General features: G+C 39.5%; 5 protein-coding genes and 1 pseudogene across 6 annotated transcripts; 2 read left to right on the plus strand and 4 right to left on the minus strand.

Annotated features, from left to right (window-relative positions):
- The first annotated feature begins 1,033 nt into the window (after positions 1–1,033).
- LOC141825516 (transcription repressor OFP6-like) lies at positions 1,034–1,799 on the plus strand (annotated as a pseudogene).
- Positions 1,800–4,353: 2,554 nt separating this feature from the next.
- LOC141822921 (transcription repressor OFP13-like) lies at positions 4,354–5,170 on the minus strand. Its single transcript, XM_074710221.1, has one exon. It carries the CDS (start codon positions 5,146–5,148, stop codon positions 4,519–4,521), a length of 630 nt encoding a protein of 209 aa, XP_074566322.1. The 5' UTR covers positions 5,149–5,170; the 3' UTR covers positions 4,354–4,518.
- Positions 5,171–6,522: 1,352 nt separating this feature from the next.
- LOC141822919 (uncharacterized) lies at positions 6,523–11,911 on the plus strand. Of its 2 annotated transcripts, XM_074710218.1 has the most exons (9): positions 6,523–6,594; positions 6,689–6,791; positions 6,885–6,989; positions 7,599–7,684; positions 8,850–9,091; positions 9,294–9,483; positions 9,717–9,900; positions 10,266–10,497; positions 11,644–11,911. In XM_074710218.1, exons 1-9 carry the CDS (start codon positions 6,542–6,544, stop codon positions 11,733–11,735), a joined length of 1,287 nt encoding a protein of 428 aa, XP_074566319.1. In that variant the 5' UTR covers positions 6,523–6,541; the 3' UTR covers positions 11,736–11,911. The 2 variants fall into 2 exon arrangements, with proteins under 2 accessions (XP_074566319.1, XP_074566320.1); XM_074710219.1 differs by lacking the exon at positions 11,644–11,911 and having other exon boundaries at positions 10,266–10,620.
- Positions 11,912–13,534: 1,623 nt separating this feature from the next.
- LOC141822922 (B3 domain-containing protein Os11g0156000-like) lies at positions 13,535–14,594 on the minus strand. Its single transcript, XM_074710222.1, has 2 exons — positions 14,066–14,594; positions 13,535–14,001 (listed from the first exon to the last, which is right to left on the minus strand). The coding sequence occupies exons 1-2, from the start codon at positions 14,577–14,579 to the stop codon at positions 13,898–13,900; spliced, it is 618 nt and encodes a 205-aa protein (XP_074566323.1). The 5' UTR covers positions 14,580–14,594; the 3' UTR covers positions 13,535–13,897.
- A 4,040-nt stretch (positions 14,595–18,634) lies between these two features.
- Positions 18,635–21,676, minus strand: LOC141822918 (putative disease resistance protein At5g63020). Its single transcript, XM_074710217.1, has one exon. It carries the CDS (start codon positions 21,327–21,329, stop codon positions 18,696–18,698), a length of 2,634 nt encoding a protein of 877 aa, XP_074566318.1. The 5' UTR covers positions 21,330–21,676; the 3' UTR covers positions 18,635–18,695.
- A 110-nt stretch (positions 21,677–21,786) lies between these two features.
- LOC141822920 (uncharacterized) lies at positions 21,787–24,472 on the minus strand. The gene is made up of 3 exons (XM_074710220.1): positions 23,401–24,472; positions 22,985–23,073; positions 21,787–21,820 (listed from the first exon to the last, which is right to left on the minus strand). Exons 1-2 carry the CDS (start codon positions 24,366–24,368, stop codon positions 23,049–23,051), a joined length of 993 nt encoding a protein of 330 aa, XP_074566321.1. The 5' UTR covers positions 24,369–24,472; the 3' UTR covers positions 21,787–21,820; positions 22,985–23,048.
- Between the last annotated feature and the right edge of the window lie 3,247 nt (positions 24,473–27,719).

The following is a 27,719-nucleotide window of genomic DNA, read 5'->3' on the forward strand; positions in this document are numbered from 1 at the left end:
GTTTCAAATTTATCGATATTTTTATTTTTAATTTTGGAATTTTAATAAAAACTTTTAATAATACTGTTATAACAATACTTTTTTATTTAATATTTAATATAAGAAAATTGAAAAAAATAAATAAAGGGGAAAAAAGTGAAATCAAAAGGAGGTGGGTTGCATGCACAGCTCTGTACTTGAACACCATTCATTCTGCCAGAAAATGCAGTTTGATGGCTGATCTTCAGTCCTTGCAGTTAAACTGAAGGAAGATTGAGCTTCCCCAGGTCGAATGAGTGATGAAGTTCTCAAACATTTATGTAGAACTCGTGGTGTGGTTTTGACCGGTCAATCTCAGGGACACTGTTCCTCTTACACGCAGTTAATGACATACGGCCAATTCACCATGCTTACCTGTGCCAAGCTTTGATCTCCTAAACCGATTCTTCCTTGGCTAACTGGTAAGAAAGTGCCTGAACCTCCAGTAGTAAAGCAATTATTTGAAGCAAAAGAAGTTGAGAAAGATAAACTTTCTTCTGAAAAAGAAAAATATCATATTTCTTCAGACAAGGTAACCTTAGTGCCATTTAACACAAACAGAATTCCGAGATCTCAGACTCTATTTACTGAGCAGAAAAGAACAGAACAGAACAAAAAGAAGAAGAAGAAGAAAACATGAATAATGAGCTGAAAATGTTTACAGCTTGCGCTTAAATCTTGCTTTCAATTCCTCAGATTTCACTCCCTTACTTACAGAAGTCTGGTGTTCCCAAAGATTCTATCTCATTAAAATGCCTTGTGCAACAGGAAGAGGTTCCTCTTTATTGACTTCACATGGGCAATTAACTCTACCTCCCTCTCCATGCTTTAACCAAGTCCAGTCTAATCCCAAGCTCCTCCTCCTTAAAATGCTAAAAGCTGCACCTCCTTGAACCTAAAAGCACTTGCCAATTCCACCTTCGACGTTGAGAGTTCCAGTCCCTCTGTTCTAGTCTCTGTTTCCACTCTGTTCTGTGCTGGCTCAGTTTACTTTTTGAGCTTTCGCCACTGATGGATGCACCGCAAAATCCAAGCTTTTTGTGGTTTCTCGCTTGCCTCTCCTCCGGCGACCGATAAAGATCGCATCTTTTCGCGTTTACGATGGCTTCGGGCATGAGAAAGTTCCTGTTGCGGCATCCGGTGGTGGTTGAGGTGGGATGCGGCTGCCGCCGGCCAAAGCTCCCGTCTTTCTTCTCCTGCACGACGAAACCCAAGTCTCAAGGCAACGGCGGCTTCCTCTCTCCTTCGACCACCACTTCCCACTGGGGAACCAGCAGCTTCACCGCGACAACCGCCGGCGACTCCTCTTCCACCTCCCGCTGCTACTTATCGCCGGAGAGGCCGAAGGAGACTGCCGCCGGCGCCGCCGAGGGCGGCCGGCGAAAGCCGAGCAGGAAGAAGAGCAAGCGGGCGGCGGCGGCGCCGAGGAAGGGCGTGGTGGACGGGAGCGTGGCGGTGGTGAAGGACTCGTCGGACCCGTTCCTGGACTTCCGCGACTCGATGCTGCAGATGATCGTGGAGATGGAGATCTATGCCTGGGAGGACCTGCGCGACCTGCTCCACCGCTTCCTCGCCCTCAACGCGCCTCGGCATCACCACCTGATCCTCCGCGCCTTCGCCGAGATTTGGGCGGCCTCTTCTCTTCTACGACCTCCCCCTCGACACCATCCACCTCCGCGTCCCGCCGTCGCCGGCGGTGAGCCCCGACGGCCAAAGAAGCTGAGTTGAGATCCTGCTACCACCTGGCTCACTAACTCCACTGGGTGGTGATAGGATCTCAAATCCCCCCCACAAGAGGAGTGTCTGATCGTTGACTTTGGTTTTCAGATTGTAGGATTTGTGATATGTTTCACTGACTGTCTGCTTTAGATTTTGAGATTCCGAGCTTGCTCTTTATTTATAGTAAATGACTGCACTAATTCAACAATCCAGTTAGTTTTTTCTTTTTTAAGAAATAACTTCCGAGCATGCTCTCCTTAAATTGAACAAGGTAGAAAAATAAATTGATAAGAGATCTAGCATACGATCGTGTGCTTGATTATGAAGATCTAGCACATCTCATACAAATTCAATAAATGCACATCTCAGCATGAGATCTATCCGAATTTTAAATGGAATAAATATTTTGGAGATCAACGTTTTGAATGTATATAAATTGTGTTTTGAATTTATTGATGGATGAATAAGATGGAATAAGATTAACAGGACGAAGTACAAAAATCTGAATCATCAAAAAAAAAAATGCACTCATACTGCAACAACTAGAGCTACTTCTTTGCATTGTACTTGTTCTTTTTCTTCGATGAAACAAGGAAGTGCAGTATGGTTGATCGATTCATTTTAAGATGCAGTTTTAGCCTTTGTAAAACACTTTGATGAATGCCACTTTTTCCCAAGGAAAAGACAACATTTAAACCTTCATCGATTTGTGAAGAATGCATAGCAGTATCCTGATGATCATGTCCTCCAAAGTGAAAATTTTTTCACCTTTGCAAAAGGCATTAACTTTGTGACGTCCCCATCTCACAATTAATTAACACACAGCTACCTCTGGAATTGAATTCCAAAGTGCCCTAGCGTTGGGGCACTGCCTTAACTTGAAGAGCTCACGAGAGACCCACTGAATTGGTGGTGGTCACATGAAAGCCATGGTCCTTTAGTCTCAAATCTCAACAAGAACCTTGTGAGCCATGGCTACTAACTCCTAGTTAATGATCTTGCAGTGTATATCATTCATTCCATACAATATCGTATTGGAACGTTAGTCCCCTGGCGTTGGGGCACTAAGAGAAGACTATGAAGAGCTAGGCATAAACATAGAGATACCATTGAGATGATTTGATAGACCCAAAAGTAATAGACATATATGACTCACATAAGAGTGACCTATAAAATAAGCTTAGCTACATGAGAGCACATGCATCTAACAAAATCTAGCTAAAAGGCATATAGTAAGGAGTTAACTCATGACATTCAAGATGAAAGATGAAGATATTGTAGCTCAAATGCATTTAAGATACAAAAGAATTATCAACGAGCTAATGACCGTAGATTTTGCACATTCGAAGATAGATCCTCAATAAAGGCATAAGATTTGTAGCCAAGGATGACATATCATCTTCATCCACTTAATTAGACACTCGTGAAGATGAAGCTAAACCTGTTAGGTGGCTTTATAGTGTCACCAACAAGGCTCTCACTGACATATTTGGCTTTTATAAGCAATTTCAAGAGTAGATCATCTTCTTGAGTTTTCTTTAGCCATACGAACATCTTTAAGAAGAAACAAGTTGATCACTACATGCATCTAACAACAAATAAGCAGTGAGTGAGCATTTACTACTATGCGTTAGGTGAGAGGAGGAGGATTGCATGAGATATTCATAGCATGGGGTGAACCTTACTCTACTGGTTAGGCCTTCTTGAAGGGTGCAATATTAAAAGTGTCCTTGCCCCAAAGAGCATTAATTGTGAACGAATTTATCGAATGATGCTCTTGCAAGTTTCCCTCTTCTTGATAGAGATGAGAAGCTCTGATACTTGTCCTTCTCCAACTCAAAAGAAAGAAGATTGAAGATTCATTCATGCCACACTAATGCAACATGTGGTTGCTTCGCCAAATTTGATCCTACTTATTATACTTATAACTAGTGTGTCTGATAGCAATTATTATATTTTGTATGAAACTCCTATGAAATTACTATTTATATGTTTGGTTGAAAAGATGATAGATAGGGATAGTAGAGAGCAAAGAAGCTCATGAATGATGGTAGAAAGATGAAAACACACAAACAGTACTTACCTGACTTGTCTGGTAGCATCTCCAGAAATCTCAAAAGAACCATTTTATTCAGTCCTGCAGAAGAAGGCCATCATCGAGTTGTATGGAAAGGTCGCATGAGATATCAGTAACTATGATCACAAGCAACTGTTCGACTCAACCACTCATTAATGGGATTTGTTTCCTTTTCCAACTGATCATGTTTTGTACCCATCCAACAACATCAACAGTTCATTCCGGCCTCAAGCTGTACAAGGATCTGCCATGGATCTGATGTTGATGCATCAGCCTTGTTGTGCATGGCTCACAGCGAAACCTCAGCCCCATGAACAGTGTCGGTTGCTGTCATGACCTGCTGTTGAAGCTAGCTGTGGCTTCCAAACTATCTACAAACCACTTGCATTTCTATATTAGAATTATTAAGAGACATGCTAACGTCTATCATTTCTCACAACTGTAGGGATTACTCATTTGTCTTAACTAATGATCATGCGATGCACTTAATAAGCATGGAACATGGAGTTCAGTCAGCCATACACGAAATGAAGTTTTTTTGAATCGAAGAAGAATATCCATATATTGGATCATAAACACTTACTCCCTCAACCCCAAGAATGTACATTGGAAATGATTCAAAGTAAATGATCGAACTCAGAAATAGAACAGGCAAGGGAGAAGAAACAGAGGAGGGAGATTTCGCAATCTCTTCGATATTCGGATTAAAGAAGAATTTGATCGGAATCACTTGATTCATGCTCCTTGTTTTCTGCAACCTCTAATGAATTGGAGGAGGAGGAAGCAGGGGAAGAGGCGAGGGCCACGATCAAGTCGGCGAAGGCCCCAAAGATGAACCCATGCGTCTTCTTCCGGTTGACCCTCAAGTACCAGACCAGCAAGGCCTCGAGGCGCCGCCAGTCTCTGAGGCCGTGCGCCGCCACCATCTCCTCCATCGACCGCCGGAAGTCGCGGTAGGGGTCCTCAGAGTTCACGGCCAGCGCGACGCCGCCCTCAAACGGAGGCGCCGCGTCTCCGTCGTCGTCTCCGGTGCAGACCGGCTTCGCCTCCTCTAGGATCGAACTGGTGTCCCCGGACCGCCGGAAGAAGATCCGGTCGGCCGGCCGCAGCGGCACCACCGCCTCCTCCGACGCCGCGGAGAAGCTCTTCCGCGCCTCCGAGGTCGACGGGTGGGTGAAGCAGGACCCGGCGGAGTCGAAGTAGACCGAATTGACGGTCTTGTAGACGGAGGCGTCCCGGAAGGACTCCGTCTTCGGCTCCCTGCAGGAGGGCCACGGCGGCGGCGCGTGCCGGAGCTTCAGCAAGAAGGAGCCAAGGCTGAGCTTCTTGCCCATGAACTCTGATCAAACGATTAGAAGAAGGGGAAATGTGCGTAACGACCAACTAGAAGGCTCTCCTTGGAGGCGAGCTCGAAGCGCGCATTAATGGCGGGCGATCAGAGTGCGTGAGAGGGCAGGGCAGCTTGTGGCGCTTTAATAAAAATTATAATAATTGTCTGCAAAACCGGGCCACGAGATGAACCGGCCGGTCCGGCTTAGCGTTGGTTGCTGGCACTGCTCATGTGGGGGCATTAAATACACAGTTGGGGCCTACTACATGCGTTTTACTGAATGCATGACGATTAATTAAAGGGGGTTAATTTAACAGACAGGAATTATTAGATTCTAATTAATAATTAATTAGCAAGGACATATCCTATACTGACTAATCAATGGCCATTAGTTAGACAGATTAATGGATTTTTTCCATAATTCCTCTTATTTGTGGTAATTTTTTAATGATGACAGTCATATAACATTTATAGGAGAGTATATTGGTGAAACAATTCATGGCAATAAATATTTATTAAGATTGGTATTTGAATATAGAGAATAATATAGGGAATACTCAATCTTATGTCCTTTTTACTACTTTGTAAGAGTTATGATCATTCATTTTTCAGGTTGAATATTACTATTTTTTATCTAACCGATTAATAAATACTTCAGTGATGTGAAAGTACAATAAATATACACTTAATTAATAATGATAAAATTTATTTAAAATAATAATATAATAAAAAATAGAGTACAATATGCTAATTGTCTTGTTAATTTTGTTTTTATGTGGGATGACAACGACTTTTTTTCCCCTTTTTAAAATTATTTTTAAAAATTAAAAAATATATATCGTGGAGGGTTACATTTTAAAATTATGTATGTTTTTTTATATTATCTTGATATGAAGTGTAAAAGGAAAAAAAACTAAACAAAGGTGAGGATAGAGTACTTTCAAATAAAATGCATAGTATATTTTACTTTTTAAAGTTTACCTTTTTTTAAAAAAATCCTCTTTTTAAATTTTAAAATCTTTTCGTATAGAGTTTTTATATATATTAACATTTTAGTCCTTAATACCGGTAATTTATCTAATAAAATAATGATATAACAATTAACCGATAATTACTAAGAATTATTAAGTAAAATAATCTTAATTACAGTAATTAAGGGGTAAAATAGTAATTTAAGAAAACATTTTGTGGTAATTATTTTTTATTATTTTCATTTTGTTTTTAAATATTTTAATAATTCAATTTTAGTGATGTGTCACGAGGATAATTAAAAAAAAATTACACGAATTAACGAGTCGACCGAACCGCTGTTGGTTCCATTTTTCCAACCGAACCGCTCGATACGCGTCGAGCAATAGCCAATCGCCTGAAGGAAGAAGAAGAAGAAGGCGGATCAAATGGGCAACGCGCAGTCGCCGCCGGCCGATCCACTCTTCGATACGGCAAGCCGGTGAGTAGCTGCCGCCTCCTCTTCTCTTATCATTTATTCCCTTCTCTTCTCCACGCCATCTTCTTGATTCTTTGTTCTCGTTGCATACGCACAGAGCTTTCTCCACCCAGGAGCTAGAGGATCTGAAGTCGCTCTTCGTGTCTCTGGCCGCCCAATCCGGGAGCAACGCCAAGTTCGTTTCTCAATCCGTCTTCCAGGTCGCGCTTCCCTCTTCCTTCGAACCCTAAAACTAAAATTAGCTCTCTCTTTCTCTTTCCTTTTTCACTTGGATTGTTTCGAGGTACTCGCAGGCGTATTTCCGAGTTCCTAGCCTGCTGGGCACCAGGTTGTTTCAGCTGGCGACACGGAAGCGGAACGATGGCATGCTCCTTTTCGAGGATCTCGTCGTTACGAAAGTTAGCTCCTTTTTTATGCATGACCACTATTAACCAATATTGTTTCCTCAAGTTCTTTTTTTTCCGAAATCAAAATCCAAAAGTCTTATCCGTCTCTGAGTCACCTTCACAATGCTTCACTTATGTTCCAATTTGCTTTGTTCTATAGTTTACCTTTCCTACTTGTGGTTACATTTGTACTGTTTTGATTCCATTAAAATATGTGTAATAAGTAATTTTCTTATAGAACAATGGAATAGAACTGAGTAGCATTATGATCTTACATAGAGTTTAATGGTAGGATAAACTTTATTAGCTGATTCAAATAGTCGGGCCTTAGTCTATTATAATGAACTAGAACTATGGGGTAATTTGACTTCAGCATGGCAAGGCATTATTCTACATTGGTGGCCTCCAATTCCTTTACTAATGTTTCATGCTCTGATGATTTATCAAGATATAAACCACTCATTTTCTCCATTTGACATGCCTTTTTGAACTTCTTTTTGATCGTCATGTCGATATGAAGATTGAAAACAGTGTGTTTCTATGAGTTTGTTTGAAGCTAGTATTTTCTACAGCTTGTTCAAGTTTATGATCTATAATGTTTCCCTTCCATTCCTATACCAGGCAATATATGAGAAAGGTGCTCGAGATGAAATTGAGGAGTTTATCTACCAGCTATGTGATGTTACAGGGGATGGTATTTTGGGAAGGTACAAAAATCTAGTTTACTTCTGTGATTGAGTTTGAAAATGACTTCAATGAACATGTACTTTTCTCATCTTGGTACGACATGAGAAGGGAAAAAAAAACTACCCTGGAACATAACTCTGTAAATAACTGCATTTGGTCTGTAATTGTTTGAACAGATTGCAGCCATGTGGTAGCAGTAGATTTTCTATTTCACTAGTGCAATAGGACAGACATCTACCACTATATGCAGATGAGTTCCTTGGCTACCTATTGGGCACTAGAGCTGTTATTACTTGGGTAGTCTAATCATGCCAACCTAACTGGTTGTTCTTATCTGTTTTGTAGCTCCGCTGTTAAGATGACTGAAAATAGTTCTCTTATAATGTAGGATGTTTCTGTGTTCATATATCTTTTGTACTTCTGATAAAGTCAACCAAAGAATGATTCAAGTTGGCAAATTTTGATGATCTTTAAGTATCATGAAATAAAGCTACTTCGGCAGCAACTTCGAACTATCATCTATCAGGGGCATAATTGTCTAATTTACATTTAAAACAAAAGTGATGAGGTAAGAAAAGAACATTATATATATCATTTTGTAGAATCCTTGAACATGTTTTCTGTTTGTAACTTTTATGTTAGTGTCCTTGAGAAGTTGTCAGAGAATTAGTCAGGCTATGTAGATAAAAGGTATCCTTCTTTGTATTAGTTGGGAAACAAACTATCTGTAACCATCTTATATACAATTATCTAAGATTATGGTAAAAACAATGCTTTTCTTCAATGAACATGGAATTGCCAACAAGTGCCATTTGCCAAAGAGCATCACCATGATATGTAATAAGTTGGACAGTTGCCTACGCTTTTACTTAAGCATCCTGGAATGACAAAGTTAGGATGGTATAGTTGTATACTGCTTGTTAGTCTATCATATGTATGCGTTCTTTTATTGCTAAACACCTTCAGTATAGTGAAGAAAAAGAGGTTGATTTCGTTGTCAAGAAAAGGATAAGCATGTTACTCTTTGCCAATTGGTTTCTTCCTGTGGATTTTTATGTCCATGAGATTCTGATGTCAATTAAGTTCATTAATTTCTATAGCTGAACTCTTGTCCATGACACAATTTTGGGACTAGTTTGTTTTAGCCGAATGTATTGAATGCCTTGAACTAAATTCACTTTCCAGATCTGATATTGAAGCTGTAATAAACTCAATAAATGAGTGCCTATTTTATCCCAAAAGTGATGGTACTGGATTGACCTCCCATCAGGATGTTCTCGAAGTGTTTGTTAACGCAGCACAATTCTCTGAGAAAGTTGAAGGATCCGCTGAAGAAAGTATGTCTTTAGCAGATTTTAGAAGTTGGTGTATCCTTGTCCCATCAGCAAGGAAGTTCCTTGGAAGTTTGTTACTGCCACCTGATTCAGGTTTTCTCTTTGTCCCCATATATATATAGATATACTTGTAACTTCAATGTATTTGAAGCAGCCCTCATTGTGTCTAGGGATTCTTAATCATACTGAGTTTTTTAATAATGCTTCCTATAGTGAAACTCTAGGAAAGCTACTAAACTATTTCTTCTAGTTTACATTTTCCTGCTGGCATCCTAAATTTGTTTGTTTTCTGCAGGAAGACCAGACTATCAAGTTCCAACGCTACACCATCCAGAAGATATACCTTCTGAGATGCTAATTTTGAGGAAAGAATATGCTTGGCATATTGGAGGAGCTCTTTCACAGGATGAGGTAGAAGATTGGAAGCTTTTGTATCACAGTGGAATTAATGGGCTTAGTTTCTCAACCTTCTTGGGCAATTTATCGTGAGTGTCTCTTCTGTTGCAAGTATGCCTAAATGTGTCTGTTGGACCAATAATTCCATGGTTATATGTTCTATGATTTTTAGTGGATGATTGATTTGAAGTACCAAATCTTATTTATATTATTTACTTTCTTAACATGCCTTTGTATCATTCTTCACTTTGTCTTATCTCATTAAAAAATAGTTGATACTTGATAAGCTTAGTTAATTGATTATGGTCCTGTGAATCTGCAGAAATGGAAATGGACCAACTGTTTTAATTATCAAAGATAATGAAGGTTTTGTGTATGGGGGATATGCCTCTCAACCATGGGACCGGCAAAGTGATTTTTATGGTGATATGAAGTGCTTTCTCTACCAATTGTATCCAAAAGCATCTATTTTTCGTCCTACCGGAGCAAACAACAACTTGCAATGGGTAAGGTTTCTATGAATGAAAATTCTCATAAAAATTTCACATCGGTGAAACTCTTCCTCTTGGCTATAGTTAGATATCCCAAGGATTCATCAAACTCACTTTTAGTTGTTTAAAAATTATCTTATGTTCTCATCTTTGACTAAATTATGTTCTGCTGTTTCTGAATTTCATTAGCTATTAATATATAAAAATGCATGTATATTGTAATTTCAACCTTAGGAAGTATTTTGAATTGCATAATGTAATCTACTACATGGAATCATAAATTCGAATCTAATGCTCTTTTTTCTAAATCTATCTGCTGTATGGATAGTGCTTTTGATCGTAAGTATCCATTCACTAAACTTGATTTCTTAATGTGGCAGTGTGCTGTCAATTTCAGCTCAGACTGCATCCCTAATGGAATTGGCTTTGGAGGTCGGGCAAATCACTTTGGTCTTTTTCTATCAGCAAATTTTGATCAGGGCCATACATTTCCCTGCACAACTTTTAACAGCCCTTGTCTATCAAAGACGAGCAAGATACATCCGGAAGTTATTGAATGCTGGGGTGTGATTGCAAAAGGGCCACAGAATGGAAAACCAGCGGCCTTGAAAGGTACAGTTCTTGAGAGATTCAAGGAAGATCGAAACATGCTTAAAATGGTAGGCATTGCAAATTCAAGCGACTAGACATGTTTAAAGTGATTGAACATTTAGAGAGATACTCAAGTAGCTAATAGCAACTAGAGAAGCAGCATGAACAAGGTTTTTGTCACAGCAACTTCTCTGGTTTGAAGCAAAACTTGATATCAGCCAGTCAAGGTTTCTAAACTTTGCAATCCACACAATGCGCGATTGAAATTCTTTTGTTTCCTAGATATATGGGATATCTATCAAGTTGAGTCAGTCAAGTAACCATGTTTTTGAGGGATTTTTGGTAGTTCGAGAACATTAAATGAAATGTGTTTCCTGAAAGATCATAAACCAGTTCTTGTGATATCCTTGTTGCTAATTGTGTATGTTTATATCGTTAAGGAATGACGAGTGCATTGTGAGTAAATTTCTATGGATTTTATTATCCTTATTCTTGTATAGTCAAGTAAATTTTTTTAATGGCCATATTTATTTACAAGTGTAGTACTCACGCAGTGTGGATGGATATACAGATTCATCATATTAATTTTATTTGAATAATGAAGTAAATTTCTTGTGTTCTATTTGAGATTGTTCAAGATGGTTTGGAGTTTTGATTCACTTAGTTTGAAACGATTTGGCACGAATCATTATGTCTTGATAGAATTCACTCGAGATGTCTAAGGCTAGAAAGGCTTGGCCCTTGGCCATAGTACAAGATTCAATTTCTTAGCGAATCCAACTGTCAAACCAAAAGTCCACAGTCGATGTATCAAAACCTCAGTTGCTATGAAGAAGAATCTACCCTTACCATGGCTCGATCCTTTGTTTAAGTCAGACAAAGATATCTTTCAGTCGATACGGTTGTAGCAACTGTAACACTACAAAAGCTTCATTCAGATGAATCTTGGCTAAGTTCTGGCGATGCAATTCTCTCTCTTGGTTCCTTCCAACACCACTACTCTTTAAAAATTACAGACTCAATTATTTCCTTGGAGAAGCAGAGAAGCATGCCAGTGAAATTGCTCAAGTTCTTAATATTTTAGCTTGATGGAGACCTGAAGGCTTAATCTAGATTATCATCTCTGCTTTCATCTTACTCTCTGCTTGTTTTTTCTTCTCTTTACAGCTTGCTGCTCGTACAGATTCCTAATCAAGCTTGTCACATCGAACAAAGCATCCCAGTGCACCAGTGACTGGCCTGGCCTGGATCATATATAATGCATCTAACTAAAGGATTAAAGTGGGAGACAAACAGTGTTAAGCTAGTGGGAATCTAGCTTCTTTCTGTCTAACCTTGTGAATCTCTTCTCTTGTTTGTTTCTTTATTTCTTGACATGGCTCTGTCATGCCAACTTTCCTAAACAAGTGCTTTGTTTGTTGTTAAGTACCACGCTTGGAAATTGGGTGGGTCGACCATTTGTTGGAACTTCTTTCAAGTAGAGTTAATTTTATGTTTACAATTGAAAGGGAGGTTGAAATGTCAACATGAACTAGGGAAGATATCTTGTACTTAGCACATCGATCGTACGTAGAATCATGTTTTCGAATGGCTTAGGTTAAGCTTTGAATGTACTCCAAGATGTTTGGAACGTTGACACCCAATTTATATAAGGGTTAGTAGTAGATTATTGGATAAAATTATTCAAATTTAACTATAGACAAAGTGTTGGGTGTTAAATTTATACACACTTTGACAAATGGATCCTAACGATCGATGTTATATCGAAGTAATTAAGGGGGACTATAAACTCTTTCTTAGAAGTGCAAGGTATACTAAAGAATGGATCGGATGATCTTATCGTATTATAGAAACAATTTATAAAGCTCTTTCTTCAAATTGCACTCTCACAAGAGGAAATTTATCTGACCTATACTACACACTATTAGTGAAGGGGGATAAAGACCTAGATAGGCTTTGTTTACTACCACAGAAATGGGAGGAGAGGAGAGGAAGGAAGGAAGGAAGAGGAGAGAAGAGGAGAGGGGAGAAAAAAAAATCCTTCAACCGGAGTTGATTAGAAGGAAAAACAAAGATCTTGAGCTAGAATTGCTCTATTTAAAAGGATTTAATTTACTCTATGTTAGTTCTATTAGATTTTATCTCTCTATTCGATGAATTTATATATTATTTGTAACATATGAATCTATATCATTAAAGAACAAATTTATTAAGTGATCTAATTAATAATTATTACAAATTTAGACTACTGGATGAGAGATTTATATGTGTAGAACTTGTTAATTCATTCCGATATTATCTATAAGTTGATATCAAAATTGGAGTTATTGCTATAAATAGGGCATTGTTCTTGTAAGATGACATGGTTCGTGTAGGATTAGGTATCTGTTATCTCTTTCTTCTTCCTTGTAGGATCAGGATTAAGTGGATGATATAAAAGACGATGACAACTCTAGTACTACATTTAGATTCATTGTTTTAATTTTCAGCAATTTAATTTTTATTATAATATTTTTCTGTAAAAGGTAGAATCTGTCATCCCAATTCTACACGGTATGACTCAGATCATCTATGAGGAGGTAAATAAAAAAAACTGCAGTTGATCAAAGATTCTATTATAATATTCGATGATACAATCTGTGTGTTTTTCCTTTTATTGAATTAATTAGGTTTTAGAATTCATGTGGCTAGCTAGTAAAATCATATTCCATCAGGTTCTCCCTTAGGTATGCGAGGAAATGCTTCTTAATTTTAGAGCTAAGAAAAATCCATATCCACCATTAAGTCAGTGGCGATTAAAGTCTCATGGTACTCGTGTTCTTGCACACACTGCAAATGGCTGGGGAAGATAACAGCTTTATTTCCATACAATTTTTTGTTTTTTTGTTTTGTTTTTGCAACATTATACTTTTTTTTTTTTTTGAAATGTCAGTGTAGTTCATTCTCTTCCCGACACGACATCGCATAGGGACCATCAAGGACGCAGGGATGGAAGATGATAAAGAAAGAGAAGATACGAGAGAGGGCATCGGACAAAGTCTCATCAGATTCTGTAGATCTTTCCTGAGAAAAAAAGGAAACAAAAATTACAAATTTAACGAGAGCGTGAGAGTTAGTGCCGCCCATCTCTTCTGCTACTTTTTGTCAATCTGATGGATCCTGAAACTTCACACAAAAAGAAATGGAAGCAGAGATTGCCCGTGAAACCAGGGATCTGTTCTTAATTCCTTCTGCTTTTCACAATCAAAATGTCATTTTTGACAGGGGCGTGGATTGGTTGGTGGGATTCGTGAACATGGCCGCAGATTTCCTTCCTCTCCACCTCGATCCACTTTCTTCGACTCATCGGAATTAGGAACAACTAAGAACTGACCAATTTCTGAGAACCGGGCCTTTTTTTTTTTTTTTGGCAAGAACGCTGTTAGTAATCTAAATTTACACCGAACAGCCTCAACCTCCTTGAGTTCGCCGCCGGTGCCGCTGTCTCAGTGCTCTTGTCCGCTACTACTTCAGCCCTTTGCTCTCCTGCAAATGGACGCAATCTTAAACTTGAGCGATTAAGAATTCAAAGCTACGATCGAGTGGGAACCTGCATGAAGGGAAGCGCCTTGGTGCACCGAGCTGCTCGACGCATAGTAGGGTGTGCTCCACGGCACTGAGGCCATGGCCGCCGCCGCCGCCGCCGGTGCCCCCCGATGCCTGCATCCGATGTAGAGACGCTCGCCGTCGAACCGTGGACGCTCGAAGAGGACGACATCGCCGGCGTCCAACCGCTTTTCCTTAACGAAGCGGCTCCATCCCTTGGTGAGCACGTAGCTCTGGCTACTGGTCCAGTAGGAGTACCGGAACTGCCACACCTTCCCCAACTCATCTTCGAAGCTAAGCAGAAGGCCTTTCTCGCCGGAGTCGCCGTCCAGGGGGAAGTACTTCTCCGCGTGGTGCTTCGGGATGACCAGCCTGTTGAGCTTGCCTACGTCGCTCGGCGTCAGAGGCTTTTCGAACATGAGCTCCCTGCACTGCTCACCCCGGCAGAGATGCTGATACTGGTAGTGGAAATTCATAGGCGACTCCCAGTCCCAGGCCTGAAGGTGATGCTGTGCCATCGTTGAGGTAGAGAAGAGAAGAGAAGAGCCAGGAGATCGAGTTGAGAAGTTTATGCAAACTATTACTACGCATTTATAGCCTGCGAAGCTATAAAGTCGGTAGATATCGATATCGATCAAAATGCCAAAGTGCCGAAAAGACATACATTGGCTATAGCTACAAAAGTGAGACGGGGCTTAGCTTGGTCCATTTAATTCTTCTTCTTTTTGAACAAACGAAATTAAACTCCTTAATTAAGCGGAAAGGAAAGAGACAAGAGTTTAGATCGAGTTCCTAAGCTTGATCTACTTTAATGAACTGATAAGTAATTAACGATCTACTTTAATATCGCGCGTGGCGATATTTAGAGTTCTAAATTTACTACTTGTACGTGTAGAGAATTACCGCTGAACGTCTGTCTTCTTCCCCACACACCTGAATAGTCTCACGGCCGGAATCTATGACCAGCGCAGCTGGCTGAAGCCCACCAGCACCTAAAACATGCCGTCCTAAAGTTGCAGGCTTCAGAATTAGTCTTCGAATCGACTTCCCACTGCTGAAAACATGCATGCAATGAATTAGTCTCTTACGATCCATGAATTACTCTCTTATGAGTTTTTCTTTTCTTTTCTTTTCTTTAGAAAGCATATATATATATATGGTTCAGATTGAAGTCTGAAAGTGCAGAGGAACTATAATTGCTCGTGGATTTAGCTATTTGCTGATAATGTGGGGTTTAAGGCATAATTATTGGTTCAGCTGGATGGCCGGGGGACCATTAATATTATCTGCAGTGGAATATAATTAATCTATGAGCTCTGAAGGATATGGCATCCCCATGATATATGTTTTCCAACAAGGTGGAGAAGAAAAGGATAAGGATTAATTTTCTATTCCAAAACCATGAACATTAACATATGCATTCATATATATGCGTGTACAAATTAAAGCCTGTCCTCATCCATATGCATTCATTTCACCTAGCTCCCTCCTCCTCTTGCTGCTGCTGCTGCGTGTGTGTGACGTGCTCTTCATGCATGCTCTACCCTCCCACAATCATGCAACCCACCTGCTTCAATTCTTTTACCGATATATCGAGCCCACCTCACCTGGATGTGGAAGGACTCAGCTCCCCACTCTCTTTTCCCATGTGCTCAGAAATCAGTAGGCGTCTTTTTAAAAAAAAAAAATTAAAAGAATCTCGGATCGATGCATTGTCCACTGATTGATACATGGCGATCGAGATCCATAGTTTCCGACTGACTCTGAAAAATGATTGATGGCGAGAACCAGTGAGAACGATCTCGGCATGCATGAATCAGCTTTTTCAGAAAGAGCGAGCTAGCTAGCTAGTTCAATGATTGGGCTGTAAATGATGGGGCGTGTTAATTAGTAGTTGTTGCTGATGGCAACCGCTCCCTGCCAATAATTGGACGTAGCGATCGATCGTCGAGCCAGCATTTGCCATGCAGCTTCTCTAGCTAGCTTTCGAGCATGTGCTGAGAGCTTCTTTCAGGGAGACTGCCTTTTCCATTCAAGAACTAGGTTATTGCTGAGAAATCGTCAGATGGGAGTGAGACTGAAAGTGATTGAAAGGAAAGAGAGCAATTCAAGGTCCTTGTTAGCTCCTGCAAGAAGGAAGCAGGTGATCCAATGAAGAGCGAAGTAGACGATCGAGCTTAATTATAATTAATAATATTTGTTCCAAAATTAAAGGTGATCCACTAGCTAGCAGATACATGGAGCCGGCTAGCTGTGATTTCAAACATTTCGGTGCCATGCCATTGATATTCATGCCGAGGGTGGTCCATAATTCTGAACAAATTAAAGTGAAGACAAGGAGATTTCCATGGAGAAGGTGGATTTGGCTTCTTGGATTCTTTCTTAGATTTCGGTCGGTGGCAGTGATCGACCTCTTGGTTTCTTGTGCAAACTCTTATCTGTTTGAGAGCCGTCTTGGGTTTCAACAAGAGAGAATAAAAAAACGTGATGAAAAAGGAAGCACATGGCAATCATTTGCGTCTACAAAAGAAACAAGTATATTGTTTAATTGTGTGATGGTGGATTTTCAAACAAAAAAAAAAGTTATATGTGAAAATTAATATTAGAAAGAAAGAGGAACATGTTGTGGCAAATGAAACAAAAATTGCCTAGCTGTTTTTCTGTTTCTGCATTGGCACATCAACTTGAAAATCTTTCTGTAAAGATAATTATTGTGTAATATAATCCTCATATTGAGTGTTAGTCAATATTACTATGACTCATTTGAAGGAACATCAACTTGAAAAACAAAAAAAATTCAATTGACTTTTTTCAACTTGAAAAAAAAAATCAATTGATTTTTTTCCTACTTTGTATAGATTATCCACTCACCTTTATAAAGCTAATAAGATAATGAATAATGAGTGTATATGATGTTAAAATCGGATTGTTAAACTAGAAGCAAGTGTAATTATTGGTAGCCTTCATTGAATTGTTGATTTACTAGTCTTCTTATATTGCATATTGTTCTTTATCCATGATTTTAAACTTTTTTTTTAGTTGTGGAGCTATTTTAGCCCCATTTTAACCTAAATAGCTTGCTAATAAAAAATGATCACTTGAATTGAGAATTATTGCATCTCTATTATTTATCTTCTAAAATTGTTTATGATCTTGGTTCATATTTTAAAATTATTTTTAAATTTTAATCTATTTTTGCTAAAATAGTTGATGATCAAAAGACATAATCTATTGATCTCTTAGTCAAGTTATGACAAAGAAATCTTGAACTGACTCATTTGGGTGGGGAGAAGTTTGTTGAAGAAGCTTTTGAATTCATTGTCGAGTAGGATTCCTATTATAAAATCTTAAGTTATATTTTTATTTATTGTTTACTTTTACTTTTTTTTATTATTAGCAAAAAGGGTACAACTTTTTAAAAAGTCATGCATGGGCCTTAATGTTTTAATACTTACATTATTATAATTTTTATATTGGATTTTGCAGAACATAGGAATATCATTTATGTACGCTCAACTTCTAACATATTTATTTCATTTGAAATTTAAATTTAATTTTTTTAATTATTCCTATGAACACTTTATTATTGTACGATACTTGTAAGACATTATTGTTCGATATTCTTAATATGTTATTGTGTCTCCTTGGAGTTATATTTCTTTAAACTATTTCGTTAATTATTCTATTCAATATTTGTTTATGCTTGGTTGATTGTTTATTTCTCAATATCCAAATAAAAACTGATGCAAATTCCTGTCAATTGCAAAACAAAGCTTTCTCCATTTAGATCTTGAAATTATTGATGTTTTTTGACATATTAATTTGTCCTAGATTTCTTTCTATCACAATCTTATCCTTGTTCATCGCTACAAAGATGCATAATTTGTTGTTATTTAAATTATTATTATTATTATAAAAGTGTCTGGTGCAGTGTTAAAAATACTCAGAAGAGCAATAAGAAATTAGAATTTAAAAATTAAAATTAAATTTTATGAAATAAATATTTTAAAAATTAAAATTTAAATTTATATGGCCAGGACACCTAAATTATAAAATTAAAATTAAATCATTGTAGAAGTCCGGTCATATCTGTCACGCTCAAGTCAGTCATGATCTGGTGCAAAGAGTCAAAGACCCATGACATGATTTCATATTTTAATTCAGTTAATTTTATAACAAACTCAATCATAAAATCAATGTTAAAATTTCTCTAATAAGATATGTATATAAATTTTCTTTTATATTTGAAAATTGGAATTTATAAGATTTGCTCGACGCAAATTTGATTGAAATCAAATTAGAGTGAGTCCAGTTAGTAATATTGCTGAATTCTTTAAACTTTAATGTCTACTATATATACATATAAAACAATTTTAAGTAAATTTAAATGCTTAAATAATTTATTTTAGTATACACCAGTAAAAGAAATCTCTACACTCTAAATCAGTTTTGTTGTTTCTTTTCTTTTATTATTTTTTTTTTTTGAAAAAAAGAAAGCAAAAAGGGATCATTCTCTAGGACCAGAAACATTGGTGCCCAGAGGAAACCAAAAAAAAAAAAAAAAAAAATCAGAAACAGAAAACCAAAAACCAAGAACACAAACAAAAATAAAACAACCAGAAAAACAATAATCATCAACTGAGTGGCTTAAGGATCATCAGGGAATTGGACCTGGCTGCGTCATCTTCCCACTCCAGCTGATCCCACCATGACCTGTGACATTTGATCTCTCTCAGCTTCTCAGCTACCATGTTCAACCGCCTCAACTGTGGGCACTCCACCACCTCAATGCTCTCTAACGCGGGGAACACCAACTCCCTCCTATCACTCAGCCTCGTCAACTTCGGCAACCCCCGGAAAACAATTTGCTTCAGGTTCGGAAACGGACTCACGCCCCTCCGGCCTCTGTTTTCTGCGTCGGACTCGTCGTCGTCCTTGTACCAAATCAGCTGCTCCATTCCGCTGCAGCCGTAAATGTACAGTCCGCGAAGGTGTTGGATGCAGCTGCTCCTCCAAACAATCTTAGCCTTGAGCAGAAACTCTAGCACAAGCTTCTCAAGCTCCGGAAGCGCAGCGTCATCGTTCTCTCCGCCATCGCCGGCGATCGCCACCTCCTCCAGTTCGGTCGAGTGCGACAGCCGAAGCCACTTCAAGCTCTTCATGCTCCGCCCGAGCCCCGACGGGAGCTCGATGGCCGTCAGGCCTGGACATCCCTTGAGCAATAGCGCCGCGGTTGTCGGCGCCAGCCGCTGCGACTGCGTGAGCATATTGAACGCTGCAGCGTTCCCCACCGTGATATCTAGCACCCTCAGCCGCTTGAGGGCTTCGAGCTCCTTGAGGCTGACGCCATTGCCGCCCCCCGCCGGGTTGGTCTTCCATGAGCTATAGCTCACCATCATGCGCAGAACTCGCAGCTCGGAGAGCGATTGGATGAGTCTTTCTGGAATGCCGTCGAGCTCAGCGGTCCAGTTGAGTCCCAAGTATTTCAGGTTTTTGAGAGAAGCCAATTCTTTGGGCAGAGACTTGAGCTTTGTCCCGCCGAGCTCAAGGAACTGCAGACGTTGGAGGTTGCTGATTCCTGATGGGATCTCCTTGATGGAGGTGGAATGGAGGTCCAAGGCCACAAGACATGGCATGAACCTGAAGAAGCCGTCAGGAATCCTCTCCAAGCCGAAGTTGTTCTTCAGCTTCAAGGACAGAAGATTCGGGCTCTCGGGGGCTTCTGGTAGCGTGGTGATGCTGTTGTACCCCAACGCCATTCTTGTGGCGCCTCGCCATGTCTCTGCCTCTGGCGCCTCCATTAAACCTTCTCTTTCTCTCACGAACCACTGGTTCTCCTTCTTCCCGAACTCGCATGCAATCCATAAGGCCATGGCGCGGACCATGGGGTGCATCCTCGTGTAGCCATCAGCATCTACTCTTTCTATCAGTGATGCAGAGCTTAAGATTCCAAGGAAGTAGCACGCTTTATTGTTAGCCTGCTCCATGTCCTTGAAGTCATCAAGAATGCCTTCGCCGATCCAGTATTCTTGAATCAAGTTCTTATGAAGGCGGCAGCCTTCCCAGTAGAGAGCAAAGTGCATGGCGCATGATCTCAGTGTGTCACTGGGCAAATGATCATAGCTAAGCTTGAGAGAGGAGAACACCTGCTCTGCCATTCCTGGGAGCTGGACTAGGCAGTTGTCCATGATCGTCACAGCATGCTTCCATTCATCCACACTTCTTTTGCTAGCCAGAGCGCGTGCAACTGTGATCAAAGCAAGCGGCAAACCACCGCATTTTTTAACCGAGATCTCAGCTTGGTGCCGGATTCCTGGGTTGGAGTTAATCGTCTCCTCGCCTACCTTGTCTGTGAACAACCTCCAAGCTGTATCCCAAGGCAAGAGATCCACCTTGATCTTTTTCTTCACATCCATCTGGTCACAGAGCTCTTCTATCCGAGTTGCTAACATGATCTTACAACTTGATCCCTGCTTGGGGATGGGAATTCCCACCATCTGAAGGCTCAAAGGCTCCCAAAGATCATCCAAGATCAATACAAACTTCATCTTTAAGAGAACCTTGTACAGCATGGCTGCCTTCTCCTTTTGTGATTTGCTCTTCTTCCATGACAAGCCCAGCCGATGCTGAATCTTATTTTGGATGCTTTCGACATCAAGGTCTCTACACGAGTCGATGAAAATAACCATGTCAAGATCAGTAGCGTCTGCAAGGAACTCATTGTGGAATCTGCTCAACAGAGCGGTCTTGCCGACGCCACCCATTCCATAAATTCCAATGAGGCCCACAGCATCATCCTCTACAGCCTGCTTTAGCTGAGCAAGCACAGCATCCATGCCCACAGTTGGTGCACTAGGCACCTCCTCAAAATGGTTCGGAGCTGCCCTGTTGGCCACCTGATTGAAGGATCCTTTGCTCTTCAAGTAACATGCCTCTGCGATCATCTCCTTAGCTCTCACACTGAGTCTATAGCTTGACAATATGTTCACTGCAAACCCTCCTGGAAGCATGAACCTCCTCTCGAACTCTCTTCTTGTCTTGGCAAACTTGGTTTCAAGTAATTCCACCCTGTCTAACCACCACAAAACTTGGCTCCTTGGCTCCTTCCCCACTCTCCTTGCTCTGGACACATCTCTCTCAATATCATCTCTCTTGCTCTTCAGTTCATGTATCTCCACAGCTAGAGAGTCAAGAAATCCTTTGCAGAAAAAGATATAGCTAAATGCTTGAAGGAAAAAATTCAAGATTAAGCGAAAGACAGAGGTCATAGTAACACAGCATTAATTGGCATAATTTCCACAGGCTGATGTTTGCTATGGCAAGCTAAAAACTCTTGTGGTAAAGATTGTATATAGCAGCTAGGCAACGGGAGAATTTTTTTTTTTTCACTCAAGACAAAAAAACATGGCTACTCGACAAAAAGGAAGCTGTATCAAGGAAAAAAAAAGTGGAACAACTGAGAAGTGTTGGCCAAACCTGATGGATGAGGAAGAAGCTATAAAAATTGAAGAGGTCAACCATAAATGAAACACAAAGACAATCCAACAATATCCTTTGATCAATAGAAACGATAAGCCAAAAATGGAAAAGCTGAATGAGATTGGAGTGAGAAGAAACTTATTGCAACAGAACCTACTGGCGAAGGATTGAACAGTCCGACTCCCATGGAGCAGCAGAAAACAATATCAGTGGCGTCCACGAACACCAAAACTTGCACAAGAAACCTATTGATGTCCACATTATCTGAGTTAGGGAGTCCCTGACAATTTCAAAGTCGTAATAAGAAGAGTTAGGGAGTCCCTGACAATTTCAAAGTCGTAATAAGAACATCAATTGACAAAATGGCTTAGCAAAAGTGACCTGATAAAAAAAGCTGGTGTATGCCTTTTTGTTTTTCAATTGTGAAAGCTAACTTAATTATCTTTTTTTCTTGTTTTTAATAATATTAATCTCTCTCTTACTTTCAATAGAAGAAAGTGGTTGGATGCTACTTTTGAGCCACTTCCTGTGAAAGAAAGAGATGGATTATCTTTAGAAGAAGAATATTTATGAGCATGAGATTCAAAATGGTGGGTATATATTCTACTTTAATGATGCTTTATTAAAAAGATTAAATATTCGTCTATTGGTAAAGATGATGATGAAGTATGGTTATTTTTTCCAAACCTATTACAATTATATGGATAGCCCATTATTTTACTTGGTAGTCATAGAATCTCTTCCAGATTTCTCCAGCAAACAGAAAAAAAATATAAATCATAATCTTCTACTAAAGAAACAGGTGTAAAAGATGAATAAACCATTAATTTGCTGTAGGTAAGCTCTCATGCGCAACCATTACTTTTTATTGGAAAATGAAATATGCTAAATCAACGATATAATTTGTTAACCTTCAAGTTAATTAATTTTTGGCAGACAGATGCCCTAGGCATACTGTAGTCATACCTTGGGTCTACATCACTTTAGTTTATGCATCTAGAACTCTTAGTGCATCTAAACATATAAAAGTAAAAGACAATTTTGATAAACGGAAAAGTAATAGTCAACAGATGATGAACCAGTTTTCTTTTTCTCCGTAAAGAAATTCCATAAACAGGGCCGAAGCAAAATAAATAATTAATGCAACAAAGTCCTGTAGCTTTTCATCAGAAAGCCAGGTCTTTCTACACTCAAGGGCATGCTACAGATTATCATACTTCATGTATGTGAACACAGTATTCTCAGTTTTTAGATTATATAAAGACAGCATAATAATTAGTCTAAGCATCAACCCAACAAGTGAATCTAGAATCTTAAACTAGCACTAATAATAGTAAATGACAAGACCAAGCAAATAAACACAAGTTCCCTGCACATTTGCATCGAAAAGTAAAGGGCAGAAATAAAATTCTAAAACCTTGGTAGAAGCAAAAGCTTGATGTACCTAGTGACAGCTTCACACCATCAGATTGAAGGCTCCACACCTCATTCACTTCAAAGACTGGTGTTTAGTGGACAGGTCTTGAATGTTCACTTCAAAGAATAGCGTTTAGTGGAGAAATTTCATAACATTGAAACAGAAAGTAGCATTACATCAGCGTATGTAAACTTCTTAGAAACATCTATGGCATGGTGCAGCGCAACCCAAGAAAAGGACCACGAAAAATTAGGATTTCTAGGGTGAATTTGTTTAGCGGATGGTCCAGTCGACAAGTTAATGAATGAATCATATAAGGCTTGCACTGACTAGCCATCCCCAAAACAAAACAAATATAATGTTCACAATCCAGCAGAACAAGTTCATGAACAACAAAAACAGAAATTGAAGACAATGCTAATCAACTAGTTTTATCAACTCACTCGTCGCCAATGCCATTAGTTGAAGGCAACAAGGCAACTTCCTGCGCGTGTGATAGCATCGAGTGGTCAGAATAGTCGAGCAAACTACTGATTGTCCGAGCCTTCACCACTCCAATCTTCTTCCTCTTGCTACTCGTCATCTCCGCCTCACCCTCCTCTTCTTCTGCTATCTTATCAGCTCCATTACTATCAGTGACAACAATATTGCAGGGATCATCATCCGACTGCTGCAGCCTTTGCTTTACTTCCTCTAATTCCACCTCCTCCTTTTGACGGCGGGATAAAGTGGTACCGTTACTTGCATCGACGCTGCCCCATCTAGGCTTACTCGTCCCCAATTGACCTTTCGCTGAAGTGCTCATGCTCCTGAGCCGTCCTTTGCCGAGATGGTGCTCGCAGAGAGAGTAGCCGACGAGCGTCTGCTGGCAGCACCGCCACCCCCTTCCATTCACGCGGCTGCACCGTGAACCCTCCATCAGCACCGCCGGGCTCCTCCGCTGCCGCTTCTTCCCGTTCAAATTCAGCCCTTTATCCGTTTCCTCATGAACAACCATAGTGCAACTACTGCTAGCAGAAGCCGGGCCAGCGCCGGCTCTCGCCCTCGCCTTCCCCTTGGCCTTTCCTCCCCTTGGCCCATTTCCATGATCTACTGCGACTGCGCTGCCACTCATCATCTCGCCGCTATCGATCCCATCTTTCCCTCTTCCCCGATGCACACTACTACTACTGCTTCCGCTGCTATCACTGCGTCGGTGGCTCCCCGAATCCGAGCATGGACTCGAACAAGTCGCAGGCAGTCCATTGCAACGACTCCCCCCTAAATCATAACGATACCGATCCCCAACCGCGTGCAACTTTTCCCTCTCTCCAGCTTCCCTGTCTTCGCCTCCAAGACTCCCATTTCGCGACGCGCGTGATGGATCTGGAGAAAGAGGCATCGAGGAAGAAGCTCGCCGGCGGATCCGCATGGCAGGACGACAGATTGGCAGCCGAAGTAGAGAGAGAGAGAGATGGTTGGATGAGAGAAGAGAGAGAAGGGGAAGAAACGGGACCGGTGGTGGTGCAGTCCAGATTTAATTAGAGAGGAGCGAGTGGAGCAGCTGCAGCTGCTGGCAAATCATATCAAAGCCCATCATCGTCATAGTTACTCACTTCCTTGGCCATCAACTGAGACGATTGGTTGTCTATTTTAAGAAAGATCAAAAAACACACTACTGTTTGAGTAATAGAAATTTAGTCAAAAAAAGAAAGGAAGGGCAAAGTGGAATGTTAGTGGTGAACTGTGTCTCGTTCATGGAAATAGCATGCCATAATTTTGGAAAATCAGATGCCTTTTTAGTAAAAAAAAAAACACCCTTTTGAGGGGAGATCGAATTTGGCCAAAAGTATTGACGAATTATTTTTCATTTTTAAAAAAAATGAAATGTTAGAATTTCAGATAAATAAGAATATCAAATTGGATTTAGAGATAAAATTATTTAATGTCAATAAAAAATTCTATTAAAAATGTTAGCATAGCTATGAATGGATTAAATATACATATATCACAATATTAAATTATTGTCACTATAAATATATTTTTTAAAAGTGTTTTTATTTAACAAAAATTAAGCTTCTTTAAATCGAAGTCGTGTAAATATTTCACAAAATTTTAAGAAAATGAGAAATAGAAATGGAAGAAATTTATATAATTTGTTATAATTTATATATTTAATGCTCAAACTTTATTATAAACTTATGATCTTACTCGGTTTTGTCTAAGGTGAGTAAGGACTCAACTTAGCTTACTTAGAAATAAGGATAGGTGGACACGGGTCTTTCTTCTTCTTCTAAAAAATAATAACTTTCGGGATTTTAGATTCGGATTTAAGATTTTGGATTTAGTTGTTTGAATTTAAAGATACTTGATTGTATGAGCATGATCTCAAAGTGTTTATTATTTTTAAATTTTCTTCACACAAGATAATATTTACCTTGACTTGACCTTAGACTGCCCTTCTTTAATATTCTGATATGAGAAGAGGATGTGGAATGGGTCAACTCCTAGACAATTTGTTTCTGATTGTCTTCTTTTCTAAGTTAGCTTTTATCTTCTAAATTAGATTGACTTGTGATGAGTCAATCTCTGACAAATCGGGTGTTGAGGAATTGAGATTTGGCGGGTTGGATATTGAGGAGAATAAGTCGGCTATTGACAATTTGAATATTAGTCTTGTAATGGATGATGACTCGACTTATTCAGTAGGCGGGATTGAACTTCAAGGAGTCTCTTCTTTCTGAAAAAGATTAACATGAGATTAAAGAGGCTAAGGTGCATCTTAAAATAACTTTTTCGATGTTCACGTTAGAGATGGTGAAAATGAGTGAAGCAGAAATAGAGAAATGAGCTGAGAAATAGTAATAGCAATGTAGTTGATTATGAAAGTACTTATAAATCCTAATGCATTAAGTTTTATAAACCGAATAAAAACTTGAATAATTAGAAATATATATTAACATGGCACAACATATTAAAATGCATAAATAACGACAAGAAATCTAATTGGAGAGTTATTGTCTTTGTCATGCAATATCAACTGCTCGATCCTTGTGGAAAAAAATGAAACGGAAGCAAGAGGTTAGTCTTTCAAGAGAATTAGGATGATGGTGCCGTAAAACCTTTGTTAATGGGAAACGAAAGTAAGATGTCAGGTAATCCTCAAAGACCAAACCCTATATATAGAAATTTGATTCGTTATCAGCCCATAAATAATGATAGATCGGGTTAACAGGTTCTACATGTTTAAACCATATTCGATAATCTGAAACTCGATAAACCTTAATTAGATCACTCAAATAGGTTGAGTTTATATTCACATATATAAATTACAATTAAGCCCATCTTAAGAGATTAAATCCAACAAATTGTGCATACCTTCGATTATTAGATCAAATAATTTTTTATAGAGAAGGAAAAGGCTTATTCTTCATTGATTATGCTTTTTAACTTTGAAGGTTGTGACTCTTCGGATATTCTTCATTGATGATGCTTTTTAATTTTAAAGGTTGTGACTCTTTAGATATTGGTTAACTTTGGCGATGAAGACTTTTGAAGATATGAAGATTATTATTATTATTTTTAATAATATATATTTTTTAAATATTTTTTTAGTATTTAGAGTAGTTTTAAAAAATTTTATTTTATATATTTTAAGATTTTACATTGGTTTAGGATTTTAAATCTGTTAAGATTTTTTTCCATTTGTTAAAAAAAATCTTTTATAAGTTAGATGTTATGGGTTAATATACCTTGGTTAAGAAATCAAAATTTGATCTAAGTGGAGACAACACGTTGGACATAAGGCTTGACTCTAGGGTTGATTAGCTTGGTCTCACATCTTAACTCTGTGCTTGAATTCCACACTCGAGTCCCCGGGACAATGGTGCAACGGTAGGACATCCGGGTTGTAACTCAGGGACCCGCGGTTCGATCCCCAGCTACGGCGTATTTGCAGGAATTTTCCTCCAAATGGGGAACGCAATCAAAGGATGCTGGGCATCTGGATTGGCCACCGTATGCGCTTCCCGATTTACCCTGGTGGTCGGTGGGAACCTTCCGTGGGACCGGGCCGACCACCCCCAGAGATGTGGCTACTGGGATTATCATTTTTTTTTGAATTCCACACTCGAGCTTCCTACCCTAGTAAGGTGGTCGAGCTCTGATTCAGCTCCTCGCTCGACTCGACAATCAGCTTGACTCAAAATGCAACACCTGACTTCTTGTTAAGCTCCACTTGGGTTCAATACCAGACTCCGAATTTGAGCCTCCCGACCGAGTCTCCACTCGGCCCCGAGTTTCATCTCGGACCACGTCTCAACTCTAAGTCTCAAGTAGGCTCGGCTTGGATTCTCTTTGCCACCTGAGCTATACCCACCTAATGCCTTCCTCAATGCTCGATTGACTCTGCTCCCGTCACTCTAGCTTGTAAGAGTGGCGCTAGAAGAACACAAACAATGATATAATATTTGACGTAGTTCGCTTACTCCATCGATGCAGTATGATTTATGACGACAAGGTCTGATGTCATACTAGGCATGGGAGATAAAATCTTTCATTAGGCAGCGATAGGATATTCTCCTTATCTCTGATAGGACATCTCCACTAATGGGGCATTCCCTTTATCGAAGATGGGACATCTTCTTCCCTGATAACTCTATATAGTAGCCCCTCCTTTCACCGATGTAGGTACGCTAAAATACGCAAACATACTTCCTTCTCTTTTCCTCGTCTTTCTTCAACATCTCCGGGCGACTGCCTGACTTGAACGTCAGAACGGCTA

The sequence above is a fragment of the Curcuma longa genome, chromosome 3, assembly GCF_044706935.1.
Source record: "Curcuma longa cultivar G26 ecotype Majalengka, Jawa Barat chromosome 3, ITB_CL_G26_1.1, whole genome shotgun sequence".
NCBI classification, from domain to species: Eukaryota; Viridiplantae; Streptophyta; class Magnoliopsida; order Zingiberales; family Zingiberaceae; genus Curcuma; species Curcuma longa.